Below are 23298 nucleotides of genomic sequence, written 5' to 3'. Positions count from 1 at the left end.
TTGTTCTTGAAGTGCCAGGTCTCAAGAAATCTTCCCTATCAATTTTATCAATTCCTGTTACTATTTTGTACGTAGTGATCATATCACCTCTTTTTCTTCTGTCTTCTAGTTTTGGCGTATTTAACCCTCAAACCGCTAGGGGCCCAAATGGAATTCACACCCACAGGCGCAAAAAAAAAAAAAAAAATACAAAAAATTCTTTCGTCTTATAGACGTGTTCATTTTTGTTCCCTGATCACGGAAAAAATAACAAAAAAATCATAGTGGCATATTTTTAGCCGCAATAGGGTAGGGAAGTGTGGCAAAAAACCAGCATTGAATGTAATGAAACACCATTTTCTGGGTGAGCCCCGGAGGCTCCCTGGAGCTTATCGGGCTAATGTATGTTATGTTAGACCGGGACATTAGCTATGGAGTTCAGACCTACCAGGGACCAGCCCCAGAACCTGGCCCCTTCAGAGAGGTTTCAGGGAGCAATGGCCCTGGAAAACCCCATATGGTTGGGGGTTTTCCTTATCTGCCATCGACTGGGGTTAGGCACCCAGAAAGGTAGGCGTAATAAAACAAACCCCACATGGTAAGAAACTACAACAAAAACCGAACAGAGAGGTAGAAAACTCCCTACAAACCCAAGGAAAACAATCAATCAATCAATTTACTGCCGCGCCGGTCATCCGCGCAGCCCTCCCCTCCCCGGGAGGGGGAGGGGGGGGCCCCGGACCTCACCATGCCGGCTGCCGTCAGTTCGGAAACTAGGCTTCAACCAACGCGAAAAATCCCGCGACCGGATGGGAGGGAGGGTATCCAGAGAGCCTCCGGGGCTCACCCAGAAAATGGCGTTTCATTACATTCAACGCTGGTTTTCTGTGGGGAGCCCCTACGGCTCCCTGGAGCTACATACCCAAAGAGAAGGCAAAAAGGGGACTTACCCGGGCGGCGGCGGCCACAAACTCCTCAACGCGAAGTCGAGACAACTGGCTGCAACCTGTGACCCAAAGCAACACAAGAACGATGAGGAGCAGGGATGTTCACCAAATAACGGGCGGCCAGGACCCTGTTCGACTTCCAAAATCCACGCGCCCGAATATGTGCCCAAGACATATTACCAAACACGGCAGCCAAAGCCGCAAACTTCCTAACGTCATGGGCGCGAGGATAGACCGCAGGCTGGCTAGACTTAATAACCCTGCGGACAACCTGGGAGACCCGAGCCCTGGAACACGGAACGAGGGAAACCGGATCAACCCAAAGCGCATCCCCAGCCACCCCAGCTGAAGCGCGCAGGTAACGGCGAAGTGCAGCAACAGGACACAACACATGATGCACCCCCGGCCGAACCAACCAAGCGTCAATGACCCACGGACCCCTCCGGAAAGCAGCCGTCTCGTTCTTCACCAAAACAGATGGAGAAGGCTGCAAACGGACAAACCTACCCCCAGGACCAAAAGAGCAGAAACCCCTGCGCCGGAGGAGAGCATGAAGCTTCCCTACCCGGCCCCCAGAGGCCAATGCCAACAAAAACAAAGCCTTGGAAAAACAATCGTGAACCGAAGGGGCCACCACAAACCGAGAGGAAAGATAGGAGAGCACCCTGTCCAAGGACCAGGACAGCTCAGGAGGCGCATGAGCAGGCCGGAGGTGAAACATAGCACGGGAAAGCTTACGAAATGGGGCGGATGTGACGTCCACCCCGAAAGCTAGCTTGAGCGGCTCCGCCAGCGCCGCACGATACGAGGCGACAGTATTAGGCGTCAAATGACGGTCCTGAAAAAGCCAAGTAAGAAAGAACAAAACAACCCGTTCCGAAAGAAAAGACAACCTACGAAGAGCCAGAAAATGGCGAAAAGAACGCCAGGAAACTTCATACTGTCGCCTAGACGAAGCTCTCTGGTGGGACACCATCAAAGAAGCCACCTGATCACCATAGAAATGGTGATACACCCGCGTCAAAAAGACCAGTCGCGAAGAGCAGAGGAGAAGGTCGAACCAGCCCCGTACCGGATCGGGCAGACCTGCTGAAAGAGGCGAACCACGAGACCGTACATCTGGGAGACCGTACGTCTGGCAGATCCAATGAAACGAGTCGTCGTCGACCGTCCATTCCGTGGACAGGGGAAGGAAGCGAGACAGACCGTCCGCCAGAACGTTGGACACTCCCCGGACGTGAACTGCACGGAGAGCCAAACCCCGAGAATCCAGCAGACGAACCACTCGAAGGGACCAACCCCAAAGAGCCAAGGACCGAAGAGAACCCCTGCGGTTCAGGCAATGAACCACTGGAGAACAGTCCGAATGGAGGCGAATGGTCGATCCCCGAGCGACCCGAATCCTCCAAAGCGCGAACCAGACAGCCGCGAACTCCCGAACCGTGCTGTGAGCCCGATGGAAGGACGGACCCCACCGTCCCTGGCCTGCCTGGTGAGCACTGGTCACAAAGCCCCAGCCGAGAGACGACGCGTCCGTGAACACATCGAGCGAGGGCTCGGGAAGGCGCCAAGGCACCGAACCCCGAAAAGCCCGAAGAGGAAGTCGACGACGCAGCAACCGACATAAGACCCCCGGAGGGCGAACCCAACGATCGCGAGAGAGGCGGAAAGGACGTCCCCGAAGGAACCAAAACAGACGCCGAAGCCAAACCCGACCCGGCAGGTAGACTAGCACAGCAAAGTTCAGACTCCCGCAACCGCTCGAGCAACCGCCGAGTGACCCGGGACCTCCTCAGAAACAGCAAACGGCGGTCCCACAGCCACCTCAATGCCGCCGGAGGGAGAGACAAGGAAGCGGTCCGAGAATCCCAAACAAGACCCAGCCAGGTCCAAACCTGGAACGGAACCAGATGGGACTTCCTCCAGTTCACCAGGAACCCGAACCTGGCGAGCTGGGAAAGAACCATATCCCTGGCGAGCAGACAAGCTGACCGACTGGGAGCCCACACCATCCAGTCGTCGAGGTAGGCCAAAACCCAAATCCCTAGAAGACGCAGACGGGTCACCACAACCCGGGTCAGACGCGTGAAAACGCGAGGTGCCAGATTCAAGCCAAAAGGTAGGCATCGAAAACGGTAAGCGTGACGCCCCACCACGAAACCTAACCAGTCCCTGAACCCCGGATGAATAGGAACGTGCCAATACGCGTCCTTGAGGTCCAGGGACACCATCCAGGCACCCGGCTCCAACAGAAGCCGGACCTGAGACAGAGTAGTCATCCGAAAGGAGGGGCAAGGAATCCAGGGGTTCAGACGGGACAAGTCCAGAATGAACCTCAGATCCGCACAGTCCCGTTTCGGCACTGGAAACAGGCGGGACACCCACCTGAGGGACGTAGTCGTTTCGACCACGCCCAAGCGCACTCACTCCAAGATGACTTGACGAAGCGCAGGAGAAGAGACCTGCCCTGTTAGCCCCGAACCCCCCAAAGGAGGACGAGTCGCCTAACGCCACCGCAGGCCGGATGACACGACCGAAAACGCCCACAAATCGTGGGACCAAGCATGGGCAAACAGAGCGAGCCATCCCCCCCATCGCCCCGTCAACAGGGCAAACCGCGAAAGGGCCGACGCCCCTTACGAGAAGCCAACCGTCGAACAGGGCGATCACTGCGCCGACCAGACGACGCTGGCCCCGAAGGGAACAACAGCTCAGAAACTGGCACCAATGGCCCACCTCGACCAGCGGAACCCGAAACCCTGGCACGACCCCTCCGAAACTGCCGAGAACGACCGATCCGGAGAATCAACAAGTCCGCCATAGGACGACAACTAGACGAAGCTGCATGCAGAAACTGGGACACCGCAGACTCTGTAAACAGCAACGGACAAAAAGGAGACGAAAACCTAAGAGCCAGGGCTCAAGCGGATTCCAAAGAGAGGGCGAGCACAGCCTGACAGCACGCGAGGCGAGAAGCAAAAAACAGAGACACCGCTTCCTTCAGGATGGGCGCAAAGAGCTTCAACAGTGCAGCCGACGCCCGAGCTGCCGAAGACAGCGCCCCGGACGAAGGCCCTTCACTCAACGCTCCCACATCCTCCTCAAGTCAAGCAGAAGAGAGCTCGAGAAGGGAAAAGAAACGCAAGACCGAAGCCAAATGCCCACGGGAGCGCAACTCCTCCGCAACCAAGGAAGCCGAAAGCTGAGGAACCTGCACGTGAAGCTGGAAAAGGCCAACATCCCGAGAAAGCACAGGAGCGAATAAGCACGCATTAAGGTGCTCAAACTCGCCCCCCAGGTAAACCTGCATAAAAGTAGCAGTCTCCCGCCAATCAAGCGTGCAGGTCCGACAGAACCCATGCCACGCCCCAACGAAAAGAAAGGGCAGTCTGCTAGCCAGGAAGACCCCGGAACCTCCAAACGCACCCAAAAAACGGGAAGAACCGAACTCAAACGAGGACGGATCCATTGGGGAGGCATAACCCGGGTCTCGCAAGAGGTATGCAGCAAGAGCTTCCCGTGCTACCTTCGCGGAGAGACGGGAAGTAGCAAACCCCCTGGAACGACGGAGCCGAGGTACCCAAAGGCGCCCAGAACCGAACCCGGGGAGGAGCCGAACCCGGAAAGGAGCCGAACCCAAATCATACTCATATAGGGAGGGAGGGTAAGAAAACCCCTCCCCCTGCAGCAATAAACCCCGTGGGGAAGGCAAAAGCACCCAAGCGGGGTCACAGGGGGCCCAAGGCCCCCAGGCCGACTCCTCCCCAGCCCCAGGATCCCCTACGTCGGGACCCGGGGCAGAGCCGTCCTCCAAACCCTCTACCCCTGAAGAAAAGGTAGAGTCCAAGGGAAAGGCAGACAAGAAGGGGGCCTGCTGGTGGGACCCAGAAGCCTCGGCAGGAGGAACCGGGTCAAATGCCTCCGTCCCCGACCCGGATGGGGCAGCCCCCAAAGCAGCCCGAGTCTCTCCACCAACTAAATCCTGTGCCAAGGCCAAAAATCGCATACGTTTCGGAGCCGGACACAGGGGGGAGGTGCAGGAAGAACCACAGGGGAAGGACCAGAGGGCGCAGCAGGAGCCAAAGCCATAGCAACCAACGCCCCCAGGTCAGGGTCCCTAAAGCCAAAACGGGGCAGCCTCGGGGCATCCAGGCGGGAAACCGACCTAGCGCGTTGCAATAACCTAAATCTAACATGCAACGCTGATGCTGCCTGTACTCTAATAGGAACATCCTCAGAGTAAAACTGGAGCACAAGCAGAGAACAGGACTCGCAAGACTCCGGGTCAAAGGTGTCATTGACCCAACAGGCAGCATGACGGAGGCAAAACAGGTGACTGTCACCCTGAGACAAGGGCACACTGCAACCTTCAAACCCGCACAAGGCAGGCTGGAACTTGGGAGACGCATCCATGGGTCCCCGAGCCACGACAGGGGTTTCCAGGTCCCGTAGGGTAGCAACTACGGGAAGCCCGGGCAAGGTGTTGCTAACCGGTTAAGAAACCCAAACAAAACAAGGGTAAATGATAATACTGAAAACCCCTGGGACGTGTACAAGCACGGGGGCCTAGCAGAGGGCCACCAAAACAATACCAGGGGAACTATGGGCCCACGAGGCAGCACCTCCACCAGGCAACCAAAAACAAAACAGAAGAAAAACCCCGCAAAAGTACACCGTCCCCAGAGCAACAGGAACCGGTCGCCGCTTAGGTGGCAGGCCGCGCAACACCTTGACGCCCTAACCAGCCAAATACCACTCCCTACCCAAGGCCAAACAAGGGCCCCAAGCCCCAGCTGGCCCCAAGGGCGAGGCAAATGCCGAGCAGCAAAAACCTCTACGGGAGCGGTTCCCGAACGCCCCAGAGAAGATAACCCTGACACGCAAGGGCAGTACTCACAGGGCGCCTAGGGAAGGAAGCCCCTAGCCGCATGCAGCCCCGGCACTGATGAAGTACTCCTGGCCACCGCACACCACAAAAACAGCAAAGAACGCCACATGAGGCAAACTCTGCCAAGGAATTTGAGGCCAGAGAAGCGTCTATCCCGGTTGACACTAGCTTGCGAACTGACGGCAGCCGGCGTGGTGAGGTCCGGGGCCCCCCCTCCCGGGGAGGGGAGGGCTGCGCGGACGACCAGCACGGCAGTAAATTGATTGTTTGATTGTTTTCCTTGGGATTGTAGGGAGTTTTCTACCTCTCTGTTCGGTTTTTGTTGTAGTTTCTTACCATGTGGGGTTTGTTTTGTTACACCTACCTTTCTGGGTGCCTAACCCCGGTCGATGGCAGATAAGGAAAACCCCCAACCATATGGGGTTTTCCAGGGCCATTGCTCCCTGAAACCTCTCTGAAGGGGCCAGGTTCTGGGGCTGGTCCCTGGTAGGTCTGAACTCCATAGCTAATGTCCCGGTCTAACATAACATACATTAACCCGATAAGCTCCAGGGAGCCGTAGGGGCTCCCCCACAGAAAAGGGGCGTTGGCAGAGCCTTCGCCAGACGAGGTCTACTCCGCCCGAGCTGTCAGACGGCAGTTGCCACAAATATATTATTACCTAATTATTTCAATGTCTCTGATTGATTTTTTCTTAGTTTTTTTGCAGTAATATTATTCCATACAGTGAATTGTGGTATATTTATATAATAAAATGTGTGAACCATCGCTGTACTCAAAATTATGGTGTGCATATTAGTGATTCAATTATTATGTTCATAAAACAATAAACAAATAGTTTTGCTGTTGTTACACTATATACACAGGTTATATATAAGTAACTGCATGTTTTGTTCACCATAACAAACTACTAAGCTGGCCTTGTGAGTCAAAAAGCAACGAGGAGTGACCGCCAAATACCAGCGAGCCACTCCCTCCCTCAACACCACCTCACTCACCCTCATTCTCTTCCCACAATACTGTTCTTACATTTATTCACTATACACAGACATTACATATACATATTTACATGTTTTGTTCACCATAACTGTACATCTAAGCTTGTATGGTGAGTAAAGGCACAGAGACGTAGCTACTCATAAGCAAGGATAAGAATCAATTGGAAACAAATTGCAAAGCCATGGGAGAAGAAAATAAACTCTTAAAAATAGCTATGGAAGAAGTTAAAGTAAATTTAAACATAAATGACTACAATAGGTTAGGCAAGGAAATTCAACAGGAGAAACAGCTTTTGTCAGCACAGATGGAGGAAGTTACACAGGGAATAGAACAGTGCAAGAAAGATATGCAACTCACTTATGCACAAGTGGCCAAGGAGAAGGAAAAAATAGAAGAAGCAGTAAAGGAAGTCAAACACTGCAGCAACCAAGACAAAACAAACATTAGGCTAGAAGTGAGGAAAGAATTGGCATCTAACCCGAAGTTGGTGCAAAACACAGTTGATCGGAGTAAGTCCCTGATCATTTTTGGCTGCAAAGAAAAGGCGATAACATCTAGGTCAGAAAGAGCTGTAGAAGAAGCTAAAGTAGTAGATAAAATTGTTGGCCTCGTAGAAGGTCTAACAACCATAGAGAATGTGTGCGACTACAGAAGAATAGGCAAATACGTAAAAGGGAAAGATCGACCTTTGAGGATCACCCTAAACGGTGCCAAACAGATGGAAGAAGTACTAAGGAATGCTAGAAAATTACAAAGTGATGAGGATGGGAAAGGGTGGTCGTAAAGACGAGATCTTTCAAAAGAAGATAGAGAGAAGCTGAAACTGAACCTCGCCGAGGCAAAACGTTTAAATGAGAGCAGGAATGAAGAAGAAATAAATTCTTTTTTCTACAAAGTGATAGGGGTAGGCAAACCAGTAAAGTGGTACATAAAGGCAAACCAGCAAAATCAATAGAGAGAGGGGGAGTGAAGAATAAGGAGAGGGGGAACAAGTTCCTGAAGATTGCATACACCAACATAGATGGAGTGAGATCGAAGATACTGGAATTAAGTGATGTAATACAGCTGCAGACACCAGACATTGTTGCACTCACGGAGACAAAACTTGAAGATGTAATTTTAAATGAGGTCATATTCCCAAGGGGCTACTCAATTTGGAGACGGGACAGAAAAATTAGGAAAGGCGGTGGCGTTGCTGTGCTGGTAAAAACACCTAAAGGTGAGGGAAATAATGACTGCCAATCCACAAGAAGTTGATATAATAACACTAGAGATCAGCCATGAAGATGATAAACTAATGATAATAAATGCATATAGTCCACCGCCAAGCAGCACATGGTCAAAGGAGGAGCTAGATAGTAAACGTGAAGGTCTTATAACAATAATGAGAGAGATTATAGCGAGAGCGGATACCGATAGATCACGACTGTTGATAGTCGGTGACTTCAACTTGAAATCCATTGACTGGGAAGCATATGAAGATAAAACAGAAGATTTTTGGACCTGTAAATTTGTAGACCTCATCCTGGAAACATTCTTGTATCAACATGTTAAACAAGCTACGAGGATGAGGGAAGGGGACGTTCCCTCCATGCTAGATTTGATATTTAGCAGGAAGGAGGAAGAGATATTTGACATTCAGTACCTTCCTCCCTTGGGTAAAAGTGACACTGTCTTTTTTGGAATAAAGTATGCAATGCGTTATAAGCTGGAAGAAAATAAGGAGGTTGAAGCAGTTGAAAAACCAGACTTCAGGAGAGGACATTATGGTGACCTTAGAAATTTTTTTAGTGAGTATAATTGGACAGACTTGATGCTAGGCAAGGAAGTGAATGAGATGTATGTCAAGTTTTGTGAAATATATGATAAAGGCACAAAAAAATTTATACCAAAACAGAGATGCAGAACTAGGAAACAGGATTGGTTCAATAGAAATTGCGAGAGGGCTAGAGACCAAAAGACACAAAAATGGAATCAATACAGGAAGAGGCCGAACCCCCAAACATACCAGCGATACAAAGATGCGAGAAACAACTACACGGCAGTGAGGAGAGAGGCAGAAAGAAATTTTGAAAAAGGGATTGCAGACAAATGTAAAACAGAACCAGGTCTATTCTATAAATTCATAAACAACAAATTGCAGGTAAAGGATAATATTCAGAGGTTGAAAGGTTCAACCTCTGAATATTAAAAGGTTGAAAGGTTGAAAGTGGCTCCCAGAACCTCCCAGAGGTTCTGGGAGCCACTTAGTAGCATGTCTTTGCATCTTTTCCAGTTTGTTAATGTGCTTCTTAAGATATGGGCACCACACAACCACTGCATATTCTAGCTTTGGCCTAACAAAAGTTGTGAACAATTTCTTTAGTATATCGCCATCCATGTATTCAAAAGCAATTCTGAAGTTAGAAAGCGTGGCATAGGCTCCTCGCACAATATTCTTTATGTGGTTCTCAGGTGATAGTTTTCTATCTAGAACCACACCTAGATCTCTTTCTTTATCAGAATTCTTTAAAGATTTCTCACATAATATATAGGTTGTGTGGGGTCTATGTTCTCCTATTCCACATTCCATAACATGGCGTTTATTAACATTAAATTCCATTTGCCAAGTGGTGCTCCATATACTTATTTTGTCCAGGTCATCTTGAAGGGCATGACAATCATCTAAATTTCTTATCCTTCCTATTATCTTAGCATCATCAGCAAACATGTTCATATAATTCTGTATACCAACTGGTAGATCGTTTATGTAGACAATGAACACTACTGGTGCAAGAACTGAACCCTGTGGTACTGCACTTGTGACATTCCTCCAATCCGACACATTGCCTCTGATTACGGCCCTCATTTTTCTATCAGTCAGGAAATTTTTCAACCATGTTAGAAGCTTACCTGTCACCCCTCCAATATGTTCCAGTTTCCGGAACAACCTCTTATGTGGAACTCTGTCGAAAGCCTTTTTTAGGTCCAGATAGATGCAGTCAACCCAACCATCTCTTTCCTGTAAAATCTCTGTGGCTCGATCATAGAAACTGAGTAAATTCGATACACAGGATCTTCTAGATCGAAAACCATTCTGTCTCTGATATTATATCATTTCTCTCCAGGTGTTCTACCCATTTAGTTTTGATTAGTTTTTCCAATACTTTCACTATTACACTAGTCTATTACACTATTACACTATTATACAGGTCTATAATTGAGGGGGGGGGGGTCTTCCCTGCTGCCACTTTTGTAGATTGGAACTATGTTAGCCTGTTTGCACACGTCTGCTACGACTCCTGTACACAGGGATGCCTGAAAGATCAGGTGAAGTGGAATGCTGAGTTCAGATGCACATTCTCTCAGAACCCATTGTGAAACTCCATCTGGGCCAACTGCTTTATTCTTATTGAGCTCCTTTAGCATATTTTCCACTTCATCTCTTCGTGTGTCGACACGTGGGTGTTGACACGCTGTACGATGACTTTTAATACTATCGCACTCGATTGCCGATGTTCGTCATCACTCATTTTTCTCTTGATTCTCAGCGGTTGAGAATCGCTCGCGTCATGTATTAAAATATTTATAAAAAATTCAAATTTTATCTGATCAATCTGGGAGTGGTTTCAAAATGAGCAACTTTAGACTGCGCACACTTTGATACCAAAATGAAAGACTTAACTTGAAAATTTATGTCAGAACACTGGAAAGATATAAATAATTTTGTGGTGACGAGCTTCAAAAAGTGTCTAAAAGTTTAAATATTTGTTAAAATTCCATTTATTATTCTATTATTATGGGACTAGTTTTAAAATACGCGCATTTATATTACAAACAATTTGATACCATAATGAAGGACGTGATGCAAAAATTGATGTCAGAAGGATAATAAATGTCAGAATGATGATAAATACTTTTGAGGTCCAAATTTTAAAATATTTGCTAAAATTCCATTTATTGTTCTATTACTATGGGACTAGTTTTAAAATACACGCCTTTATATTGCAAACAATTTGATACCAAAATGAAACGTGTAACATGAAAATTGGTGTCAGAACACTGGAAATATATAAATAATTTTGTGGTGGTGAGCGTCCAAAAGTTAAAATATTTGTTGAAATTCCATTTATTGTTCTATTACTATGGGACTAGTTTTAAAATACATGCCTTTATTTTGCGAACAATTTGATATCAAAATGAAACATTTAACACAAAAATTTATGTTATCAAGCTGAATGAGTATATACATTAGTCTGCAGGTGTGATAAATAGTGCTCGTTCACGGGTAACTTGGCCGACTTTAGGTTTTGCTGTGGGGAGTCACGTCGGGCTTTTAGACGTTATATGCATATACCCCTGAAGAGAATTCTATTGTGAACACAATGATGCCAAAATGAACGACATAGCATGAGAAATAAGGTGAGAAAACTGAAACGAGTATAGGCATTTTACTGATTTTGCGCACTCACAGGTAACTTTGCCAACTTTAGGCTTTGCTGTGGGGAGTCATAGCGGGCTTTTGGACCTTATATGCATATACCCCTGCAGGGAATTCTATTACAAACACAATGATTCCAAAACGAACGACATAGCACGAGAATTAAGGTGAGAAATCTGAAACGAGTATACACTTTTCGGTGTCGCAGCACGTTCGCCCGCACCGAACGACACATGACGTCATTTCTGCAGCGCGCACGAATGGCATGCGATAGTGTTAACATATGCGCCTTAACTTCTGTTAAATCCCATTTTATTTTCTTGTAAATGTTTAAATGAATAAATAGCAAACCAAATACTGTACTGTACTGTTCAACTATTATAGTGTGTTATTTAATTAATATTCGTAACTAGCTCTCCACAGCAGTAAGAAAACAAAATAATTCTTGCAACGCCTCCAACGCCATCTTCCTTCGTTAGGCTTAAGCGAGTCACACACACACTCAACAGTTCTCCCTCCCTTCCTGCCCGACTCACTCCCTCCTTCCCTCCCTCCCTTCCTGACCGACTCCCTCCCTCCCTCCCTCCCTTCCTGTCTGACTCCATCCCTCCCTGTCACTCACCCTCCCTTTCTTCCTGTCCGACTCCCTCCCTCCCTCCCTGACCGACTCCCATCCTCCCTTCCTATCTGACTCCCTCCCTCCCTGACCGACTCCCTCCCTCCCTTCCTGTCTGACTCCATCCCTCCCTGTCACTCACCCTCCCTTTCTTCCTGTCCGACTCCCTCCCTCCCTCCCTGACCGACTCCCATCCTCCCTTCCTATCCGACTCCCTCCCTCCCTGACCGACTCCCATCCTCCTTTCCTGTCCGACTCCCTCCCTCCCTGACCGACTCCCATCCTCCCTTCCTGTCCGACTCCCTCCCTCCCTGACCGACTCCCTCCCTCCCTTACTGTCTGACTCCCTCCCTGCCTCTCTGACCGACTGCCTCCCTCCCTTCCTGACCGACTCCCACCCCTCCCTTCCTGTCCGACTCCCTCCCTCCCTCCCTGACCGACTCCCATCCTCCCTTCCTGTCCGACTCCCTCCCTGACTGACTCCCATCCTCCCTTCCTGTCCGACTCCCTCCCTCCCTGACCGACTCCCTCCCTCCCTTACTGTCCGACTCCCTCCCTGCCTCTCTGACCGACTACCTCCCTCCCTTCCTGACCGACTCCCTCCCTGACCGACTCCCATCCTCCCTTCCTGCCCGACTCCCTCCCTCCCTTACTGTCCGACTCGCTCCCTGCCTCTCTGACCGACTACCTCCCTCCCTCCCTGACCGACTCCCTCCCTGACCGACTCCCTCCCTCCCTTACTGTCCGACTCACTTCCCCCACTGACCGACTCCCTCCCTGCCTCTCTGACCGACTACCTCCCTCCCTTCCTGTACGACTCCCTCCCTCCCTGACTGACTCCCTTCCTCCCTTCCTGTCCGACTCCCTCCCTCCCCGACCGATTCCCTCCCTCCCTGACCAACTCCCTCCCTCCCTGACCGACTCCCTCCCTCCCTCCCTGTCCAACTCCCTCCCTCCCTCCCTGTCCAACTCCCTCCCTCCCTTCCTGTCCGTCCCTCCCTCCCTCCCTCCCTGACCGAATCCCTCCTGCCCTCCCTGTCCACCTCCCTCCCTGACTGACTCCCTTCCTCCCTCCCTCCTTGACTGACTCCCTCCCTCCCTCCCTGACCAACTCCCTCCCTTCCTGACCGACTCCCTCCCTTCCTGACCGACTCCCTCCCTCCCTGACTGACTCCCTCCCTCCCTGACCGACCCCCTCCCTCCCTGACCGACCCCCTCCCTCCCTGACCGACCCCCTCCCTTCCTGACCAACTCCCTCCCTTCCTGACCGACTTCCTCCCTCCCTCCCTTCCTGACCGACTCCCTCCCTCCCTGACCCACTCCCTCCCTACCTGACCGACTCCCTCCCTCCCTTACTGTCCGACTCACTTCCCCCCCTGACCGACTCCCTCCCTGCCTCTCTGACCGACTACCTCCCTCCCTTCCTGTACGACTCCCTCCCTCCCTGACTGACTCCCTTCCTCCCTTCCTGTCCGACTCCCTCCCTCCCCGACCGATTCCCTCCCTCCCTGACCAACTCCCTCCCTCCCTGACCGACTCCCTCCCTCCCTCCCTGTCCAACTCCCTCCCTCCCTCCCTTCCTGTCCGTCCCTCCCTCCCTCCCTCCCTGACCGAATCCCTCCTGCCCTCCCTGTCCATCTCCCTCCCTCCCTCCCTGACTGACTCCCTTCCTCCCTCCCTCCTTGACTGACTCCCTCCCTCCCTCCCTGACCAACTCCCTCCCTTCCTGACCGACTCCCTCCCTTCCTGACCGACTCCCTCCCTCCCTGACCGACCCCCTCCCTCCCTGACCGACCCCCTCCCTTCCTGACCAACTCCCTCCCTTCCTGACCGACTTCCTCCCTCCCTCCCTTCCTGACCGACTCCCTCCCACCCTGACCCACTCCCTCCCTCCCTGACCGACTCCCTCCCTCCCTGACCGACTCCCTCCCTCCCTGACCGACTCCCTCCCTCCCTGACCGACTCCCTCCCTCCCTGACCGACTCCCTCCCTTCCTGACCGACTTCCTCCCTCCCTCCCTTCCTGACCGACTCCCTCCCTCCCTCCCTCCCTGACCGACTCCCTCCCTTCCTGGCCGACTCCCTCCCTACCTGACCGACCCCCTTCCTTCCTGACCGACTCCCTCCCTCCCTGACCGACTCCCTCCCTTCCTGACCGACTCCCTCCCTCCCTGACCGACTCCCTCCCTCCCTGACCGACTCCCTCCCTTCCTGACCGACTCCCTTCCTGACCGACTCCCTCCCTTCCTGACCGACTCCCTCCCTCCCTGACCGACTCCCTCCCTCCCTGACCGACTCCCTCCCTCCCTGACCGACTCCCTCCCTCCCTGACCGACTCCCACCCTTCCTGACCGACTCCCTCCCTCCCTGACCGACTCCCACCCTTCCTGACCGACTCCCTCCCTCCCTGACCGACTCCCTCCCTCCCTGACTGACTCCCTCCCTCCCTGACCGACTCTCTCCCTCCCTGACCGACTCCCTCCCTCCCTGACCGACCCCCTTCCTTCCTGACCGACTCCCTCCCTCCCTGGCCGACTCCCTCCCTCCCTGGCCGACTCCCTCCCTACCTGACCGACCCCCTTCCTTCCTGACCGACTCCCTCCCTCCCTGGCCGACTCCCTCCCTCCCTGGCCGACTCCCTCCCTCCCTGACCGACTCCCTCCCTCCCTGACCGACTCCCTCCCTTCCTGACCGACTCCCTCCCTTCCTGACCGACTCCCCTCCCTGACCGACTCCCTCCCTTCCTGACCGACTCCCTCCCTGACCGACTCCCTCCCTTCCTGACCGACTCCCCTCCCTGACCAACTCCCTCCCTTCCTGGCCTACTCCCTCCCCTCCATGACTTACTCCTTCCCTTCCTGACTGACTCCCTCCCTTCCTGACCGTTATCCCCCAGGTGGTCCCTCCCAACGTTCCCCTCTCTCCCGACACCACCCACCCGCCCCACCCCCTCTTGTACCATGCTCCTCAGGTGCCTCAAGCCACAGCCATGCAGGATTAATACGGTACGGCTCGCCACCTGGCTTTCATATCCGGCCAAACACCCGCTTTTCCAGCTCCCATGGACATTTTGGCCAGATAAAGAGATAATTTTATCTGGGCCACGATTTTAGCCGGATAAGGGCGTTTTCCGGATGGTCGGATTCTGGATAATCGCGTGTCTACAGTACTTCGTTGGTTTGACTTACTCTTCTGTTCTTCTGTGCTTTGTGTCTGGTTTTTTTACGCGGGTGAATCGCCATTTGTATGGTGATCAGGTGGCTTCATTGATGGTGTCCCACCAGCAGTCTTCCTCTCAGTGACAGTATGAAGTCTGTCATCTTTGGTCTCCTGCTGGTCTTTCGTCTCATGCTGGTCTTTAGTCTTCTGGTGGTCTTTACGGGATTTCCTCTCCCTTCGTAGGATTTTGTCAGTGTCTGTTCCAGTTGTTTTGTCCTTTCTTTTTGGCTCTTTCAGGACCGGCGTCTAATGACGAATACTGTCGTTTCTTATTGTGCAGCGCTGACAGAGCCGCTCCAGCTTGCTTTCAGGATGGATGTCATTTCTGCTCCATACTGCAAACTCTCCCGTGGAATTTTTCCCTTCCGGCCTACTCATGCATCGCCTGAGCCTTCTTGGTCTTTAGACCGGGTGCTCTCATTTCTTTCTTCTTATCGGTTTGTGGTGGCTCCTTCAGTCCAGGATTGTTTTCTCAAGACTTTGTTTTTGTTGGCTTTAGCCTCTGCGTGTCAGGTGGGGGGGAGCTTCATGCTCTTCTCTGGTGCAGGAGTTTCTGCTTATTTTGGCCCTGGGAGTCGTTTTGTTCGCTTACAGCCCTCTCCTTCTTTTCTAGCGAAGAGTGAGACGGGTGCTTTCCAGAGGGGTCCCTGTTGATGCTTGCCTGGTTAGGCCGGAGGTGCATCATGTGTTGTGTTTGGTTGCGGCTTTATGTCGCTACCTGCGAGCCACTGGTTCAGCAACAGTAAACGCACTTTGGGAAGACCCAGTTTTCCTGGTTCCCTGTTCCAGGGCTCATGTCTCTCAGGTTTTCTGCAGAGCTATCAAGTCTAGCCAGCGTACCCATGAAGTGCGGAAGTATGCAGCTCTTGCTGCCATTTTTGGTAATATGTCTTGGGTCAATATACGGGCACGGGGATTTTGGAAATCGAACAGGAACCTGGCCGCCAGATATCTTGTTAACATCCCGGGTTCTCTGCGGCCTTGTGTTGCCTTGGGACATCTGTCACGGCTAGTTGTCTCGTCTTTGTTGCGAGACCTGTGGTGCTGCTGCCTCCCGAGTAAGTCCCTGTTTTTACTTATCTGTGGGTATATAGCTTCAGGGAGTTGACGGGGCTCCCCTCAGAAAACAGCGTTGAATGTAATGAAACGCCATTTTTTGGGTGTGCCCCGGAGGCTCCCTGACACCCTTCTTCCCTCTGGTCGGTGATTTTTCATCATTCTCCATTTCGGAGGTGGTGCAGGCTGCTCACCTGAGTGGAGTCCCCACTTCCCCCTTTTGGAGGAGGATGATGCGCTAATGAGCGAGCGCGCTAGTTGGATGATGTGTTGCTTGTTTCACTATTTTCTATTGGGGTAGTTCTGGGCCTCTGTTCAGACATAGGGTGCAATTTTAACCAGTTGGAGGTTTGTAATGGTTAACCTACCTTTCTGGGTGCCTTTCCCGGTCGATTGCAGAAATTACAAACTCTAAATGTAGAGAGCTCATATGGTCATTGCTTCCTCTGCCTCTTTGAAGGGGGGCTAGGTTCTGGGTCGTGGCCCCTGGTAGGTACTCGAACTCCAAGGACTGATGACACCAAACTAATATGGCACATGTCAGTTTGATAACTTCAGGGAGCCTCTGGGGCTCAACCACAAAATGGCGTTTCATTACATTCAACGCTGGTTTTCTGCAGGTCAGGCGAGTGAGATTCTAGCTGGTTCAACTTCCTTCTTCGCAGTACGCATCTTGTCTTTCTGATGCGTGTGTCACCCTTTATTTGGTGATCAGGTGGGTGATTTGTTGGTGTCCCACCTGCGGTCTTCTCGGTGACAGTATGCTGTTCTTGATGGGTTTTTACACCATTTTTTTTCTCTTCGTAGGGTTTCGTCTGGGTCTGATAAGGTTGTTTTGTCTTTTTTCCTCTTGGGTTTTTCTGGCCTGGTATTTTTTGCTGTGTACTGTCACTTCTTCTCGTAATTACCTAAGTGTAATTACCTAAGTGTAGTTACAGGATGAGAGCTACGCTCGTGGTGTCCCGTCTTCCCAGCACTCTTTGTCATATAACGCTTTGAAACTACTGACGGTCTTGGCCTCCACCACCTTCTCACTTAACTTGTTCCAACCGTCTACCACTCTATTTGCGAAGGTGAATTTTCTTATATTTCTTCGGCATCTGTGTTTAGCTAGTTTAAATCTATGACCTCTTGTTCTTGAAGTGCCAGGTCTCAGGAAATCCTCCCTGTCGATTTTATCAATCCCTGTTACTATTTTGTATGTAGTGATCATATCACCTCTTTTTCTTCTGTCTTCTAGTTTTGGCATGTTCAATGCTTCCAACCTCTCCTCGTAGCTCTTGCCCTTCAGTTCTGGGAGCCACTTCATAGCATGTCTTTGCACCTTTTCCAGTTTGTTGATGTGCTTCTTAAGATATGGGCACCACACAACAACTGCATATTCTAGCTTTGGCCTAACAAAAGTCATGAACAATTTCTTTAGTATATCGCCATCCATGTATTTAAATGCAATTCTGAAGTTAGAAAGCATCGCATAGGCTCCTTGCACAATATTCTTTATGTGGTCCTCAGGTGATAGTTTTCTATCTAGAACCACCCCTAGATCTCTTTCTTTATCAGAATTCTTTAAAGATTTCTCACATAATATATAGGTTGTGTGGGGTCTATGTTCTCCTATTCCACATTCCATAACATGACATTTATTAACATTAAATTCCATTTGCCAGGTGGTGCTCCATATACTTATTTTGTCCTCCCTGTCGTGCAACGTTGGTGGAGCTGCTGCTGCTGCTTGCATTCGGGGGTGGATGTCACTTCTGCCCTGTTCTGCAAGCTTTCTTGTGCGTTTTTTCACCTGCAGCCTGCTCATGCACTGCTCAAGCCTTTTCGGTTCTTGGACTGGGGTCTTTCCTTTCTTTCTTCACTTCAGTTTTTGTAGTGGCCCCTTCAGTTCATGATTGTTTTGGTATGCGTTTTTTTTCTTTTGGTCCAAGTGGTCATTTTATTTTTTTTGTTTCCTAATTTTCTGTCGAAGACTGAGTCGGCGGGCTTCTGGAGGGGTTCGTTGGTCATGGATGCTTGGTTGGTTTGGCCAGGGGTGCATTACGTGTGGTGTCTGGTAGCTGCTTTGCTCTATGGACCCCTGGTTCTGTGTCCGTGGCTGTGCTCTAAGTTCTCTCATTCTTTGATTGCCTATTCCAGGGCTCTAGTGTCTAGGGTAATCTGCAGTGTCCTTTTGGTTTAGCCAGCCTGCAGTCTACCCTTGTGCCCATGCCCAGGCCGCTCTTTCAGTTGTCTTTGGGAATGTCTTCGGAAGGTATTCGGACACAGGGGTTTAGGAGGTCAGTCAAGATTCTGGTCGCAAGGTCTCTTGTGAGTGTCCCGAGCCCATCAATTGTTTATTGGATTGACAAATATCAATAGATGATCAATTTGATGATGAAGACTTACTGATAGATATGCTAATGACAGTAAATTAATGATGGAGTGGAGATGATTAGTAAGCTGAATAAATCTTGGATTAATTTCATCTGAATTTGAGGTAAATCATTTTTGAATCAGTTAGTTATTACTTATTTCTCCATCCACAATTTTCAACAACTTGTTTGTCAAGATCATTCACCTCCATCACTCACTCATCTTTTCTTTTACCATCTCAAAAATATTGTTCTCTTTTATATTAAATATTAACATGAAGCCTTTATATTTAAGCTCAAATAAAGTAGTTACACATTCATCTTACTTTGACAGGAGTGGCATCCATTTTAATTTTGCCCCAAGACACAGCCTCATCAGGTCGAGCACCACTGTCACTGCCATCCCACTCACTCGCTGTGTTCAGGAACACAGAGAAGTTGGCTCCATTCCTCTGTAGGTTGTAAATATGGATGTTACTAATACCATTACAGTATCAAATAGACATTTTAGCCAAGATATATTGTTAAAGATATAACAGAGTATTATACTTTAGTGAAAAAAGCAACAATGAATCATAATCTAACATATCACTTGTAACAGCTTTATGGGAAAAAATAAGTCACCCATAAAATTAACACTAAATTTTAATAAATTTAGAATTAAATGCAAAGAAATGCCTCTTTTCTGGTGGCCACTCAACATGATGAACCAGATGGTGTAACATCTGGTTCATGATGTTACGACCTAGAAGCAGCCAAGCCTTGGAAAACACACTGGGATTCTAGGACCCACCAATACCTACTTGAGACCACCACAGAGAGGTAATGCCAAAAAATCAAACAAGCAATATATAACACACCTGAAATGAAGGAGGACAGAACACACCCAACCCTTCAAGAAATAATTAAGCAAAATGGAGACCAAAAGTTCCCAGCACTGTACGAACACCCCAAAGTCAAGCTTAACATCCAAAACAGGGCAAGATACAAGTGGAGACTAAGTGGAGCTTGGGGATATATATATTAGATTGTTAGGCGAGTCTAACTTTTGGGGATTTAGTAACATCTCTGCAAGTCTTGTTTCAATAGTGTGTATAAATTACAACCACACTCCCAATATACCTTGTACCTTTAAATTTAAGACTAGAAATAAATATCTCCATGATTTTAGAAACTATTATTTGCCAAAGACCTTTCCAATATTGAGGTCTCTAGCTTGCTGTATGAAATGTAACTTCTGTATAATGTATGTTCTGGGACCACTGGGTATAACACTGAGTTTTACCACCCTCTGAGGAGCCTTCCTAATGTACCTAGCAATCTTTATATTTACTCTACCCTCCTTTATGAGGTAAGGATGAGTAGAAAAAAGCAAGTGCCCTTACAAAACCGGCTTTGATAAAAGGGTTTGGGATCCACAGCCGACGGAATGTTGAAAACATCCCTCAAAATCAAGTTATGTACAGGTAAGACTTGTGTACTCATGCTGTGGCGTCTGGAGTCGAGTCTCAACAAGTACTGTAAACTGTCAGGAATTGAGTCAAGTCGTAGACCATTCTACGACAGCATGATACGTGAACAGTCCCTAAGCGTGTGTGAACCTGCACTCCATGCCAGGCTCAATGAACAAGTTATTGAGTCCAACAGGAAGATGGCAAAGAAAGCAGACCTATAAGCTGAAGCATGGAAGCACTCATAGGAGTCAGAGCCAGCCAGCAAGCAAGCACACTTGTAATGTGAAGAGCGGTGGTGCTAGATTTAAGTCTACGAGGGAAGAGCTCACCAAGTTGAAGTGTTTCAACTTTGGGAAACTCAGTCATCGTGCAGTCAAGTGCAAGAGTTCAACACCAAAGAAACCACTGAAGACAACAAGTCTTTAGGTGGGAAGAGGCACAGTCAATGGGGAAATGGATTAAGATCTTCAGAGATCCAGGAGCAACAATCAGCATGGTGCCTGACAGTTGGGTGCAACCCGTTCTCGCAAATTCGTAAAGTCAATATTGACTTATTAACTACGTGCATAGGTGATATACTAAACATAATAGATACCCCTAAAAAGATTCATAGAAAACACCGACCTTACCTAACCTTGTTAGTATCTTAAGATAAGCATCTTATTGCTTCGTAATTACAATTATTACTTAACCTATACCTATTATAGGTTAGGTAATAATTGTAATTACGAAGCAATAAGATGCTTATCTTAAGATACTAACAAGGTTAGATAAGGTCGGTGTTTTCTATGAATCTTTTTAAGGGTATCTATTATGTTAAGTATGTCACCTATGCACATATTTAATAAGTCAATATTGACTTATTAAATTTGCGAGAACGGGTTGTTGGGTGGACAACGCTTCACATTCGTAGTCCTGAGGTTCGACTCAGGAGTACGAGTTTGTTGATAGACGTATGGCCGACCTAGCGCGTGGTGGCACAGCGATTCCTCCTCAGTTTATCAGTGTCTCCTGCCTAGTGACTATCGCACAAGAATTCTTTGCAAGGACTTAGTGTTTTTTTTATTATTGGCTATTGAACATAATTTTTTTTATTTTTTTTTTTTTATTTTTTATTTTTTATTTTTTTTGAGAGGAAGGACAAGACCACCCGAACAGACAAGGAACTAACACGACGAAGACGCAAAAAGAAACGGAAGGACCGCCAGGAAACTTCATACTGCCACCGAGAAGAAGCCCTCAGGTGGGACACCAACAAGGAGGCCACCTGATCACCATAGAGATGATGATAGACTCGAGTCAAAAAAACCATACGCGAAGACTCGAGGAGAAGATCGAACCAGCCACGTGACGTACCGGCCCGATCTGCTGAAAGAGGCGGAGCCGCGGGAAAACCCTCGGGTTCGGACACCGAGCAACCAGCGCCTGAAACCAAGGCTGGGCCGGCCACCAAGGGGCCAGAAGGACAACTCTCCCCTGGTAAATTTCTAAGCGAGTCAGGACCTGGAGCAACAGCCGAACCGGGGGAAAGAGGTACAGGAACCCCCACCTCGACCAGTCTAGCCGAAAGGCATCGACCCCGACGGCCTCGCGATCGGGGAAGGGCGCCGCATAAACGGGAAGACGCCGCGACCAAGCCGACGCGAAGAGGTCCACTTCAGGGCGCCCGAACGTCTGGCAAAGCCAACGGAAGGACTCGTCGTCGACCGTCCACTCCGTGGAGAGGGGAACGAAGCGAGACAGGGCGTCGGCCAAGACGTTGGACACGCCCCGTACGTGAACCGCCAGGAGAGCCAAACCCCGAGAACTCAGCAGACGAGTCACCCGAAGCGACCAACCCCAAAGAGACAAGGACCGCATCGAACCCCAGTGGTTCAGGCAATGAGCCACCGGAGAGCAGTCCGAATGGAGCCGAATCGTCGATCCGCGGGCCACCCGAATCCTCCCCAGAGCAAACCACACTGCTGCGAATTCCTGCACCGTGCTGTGAGCTCGACGGAAGGACGGATCCTAACGCCCCTGGCGGGCCTGGTGAGCACTGGTCACAAAACCTCAGCCGAGAGACGACGCATCCGTGTACACATCGAGCGAGGGCTCGGGTAGGCGCCAAGGCACTGAACCCCGAAAAACCCGAAGAGGAAGCCGGTGACGCAGCAACCGATGCAAGGCCCCCGGGGGTCGAACTCTGCGATCGCGAGAGAGGCGGAAAGGGGAACCCCGAAGGAACCAGAACAGCCGTCAAAGCCAAACCCGACCCGGCGGGTAGACCACCATCGCGAAGTTCAGGCTCCCGCACAGCCCCTCGAGCAACCACCGGGTGACCCGAGGGCCCTCCAGAAACAGACGAAGGCGGGACCGCAGCCGCAGGAGAGACTCCGGACGGAGAGACAAGGAGGCGGTTCGAGAGTCCCAAACGAGACCCAGCCAAGTCCGAACCTGAGAGGGAACCAGATGGGACTTCCTCCAGTTCACCAAGAACCCGAACTCGGCGAGCTGGGAAAGAACCAAATCCCTGGCTAGCAAGCAAGCTGACTGGCTGGGAGCCCAAACCAGCCAGTCGTCGAGGTAGGCCAACACCCGAACACCTAGGAGATGCAAACGAGCCACCACAACCCGTGTAAGGCGCGTGAACACGCGAGGTGCCAGGTTCAACCCGAACGGGAGACAACGAAAGCGGTAACTCAGACGCCCCACTACAAAACCGAGCCAGTCCCTGAACCGCGGATGAATCGGGACATGCCAATAAGCGTCCCGGAGGTCCAGGGACACCATCCAAGCTCCCGGCTCCAAGAGGAGCCGAACCTGAGACAGCGTAGTCATCCGAAAGGAGGGGCAATGAACCCAGGGGTTCAGACGGGACAAGTCCAGAATGAACCGCAGGTCCGCGCAGTCCCGTTTCGGAACCGGAAACAGACGGGAAACCCATCTGAGGGACGACGTCGTTTCAACGACGCCCAAGCAAATCCACTCCAAGACGACTCGACAGAGCGCAAGGGAAGAAACCTGCCCTGCCAGCCCCGACCCCCCAAAGGGGGGAGGGGCCACCCAACGCCACCGCAGGCCGCGAGACATGACCCGAAAGGCCCACGAATCATGGGACCAGGCGCAGGCGAACAGTGCAAGCCGCCCCCCCATCACCCCGTGAAGGGGGCAAACCGTGAAAGGGCCGGCGACCCTTACAAGACCCAGAACCCCACACAGCGCGAACACCGCGCCGACCAGACGAGGGAGTGTTCGCAGGAGGAGCCAACCCCGAACCTGACACCAGAGGCCTACCACGACGAGAGGAACCCCGAGCCCTGGCACGACCTTTCCGAGAAGACCCACCCCGGGACCCCCGGAAAACCAACAAGTCCGACATCGG

The 23298-nt window shown here is 50.5% G+C and overlaps 1 protein-coding gene across 3 annotated transcripts in view; it reads right to left on the bottom strand.

Annotated features, from left to right (window-relative positions):
* Positions 1-23298, bottom strand: part of LOC123757289 (probable deoxyhypusine synthase) — a 304623-nt gene that overhangs the window by 56768 nt on the left and 224557 nt on the right. For all 3 annotated transcript variants that reach the window (XM_069323865.1, XM_045740842.2, XM_045740844.2), the window contains exon 8: positions 18807-18932. In XM_069323865.1, the coding sequence (XP_069179966.1) occupies positions 18807-18932 (126 nt within the window). The remainder of the gene's footprint in view (positions 1-18806; positions 18933-23298) is intronic.

This window comes from Procambarus clarkii, chromosome 13 (genome assembly GCF_040958095.1).
Source record: "Procambarus clarkii isolate CNS0578487 chromosome 13, FALCON_Pclarkii_2.0, whole genome shotgun sequence".
Classification (NCBI taxonomy): domain Eukaryota; kingdom Metazoa; phylum Arthropoda; class Malacostraca; order Decapoda; family Cambaridae; genus Procambarus; species Procambarus clarkii.
This window is presented reverse-complemented; position numbering and strand designations above follow the sequence as displayed.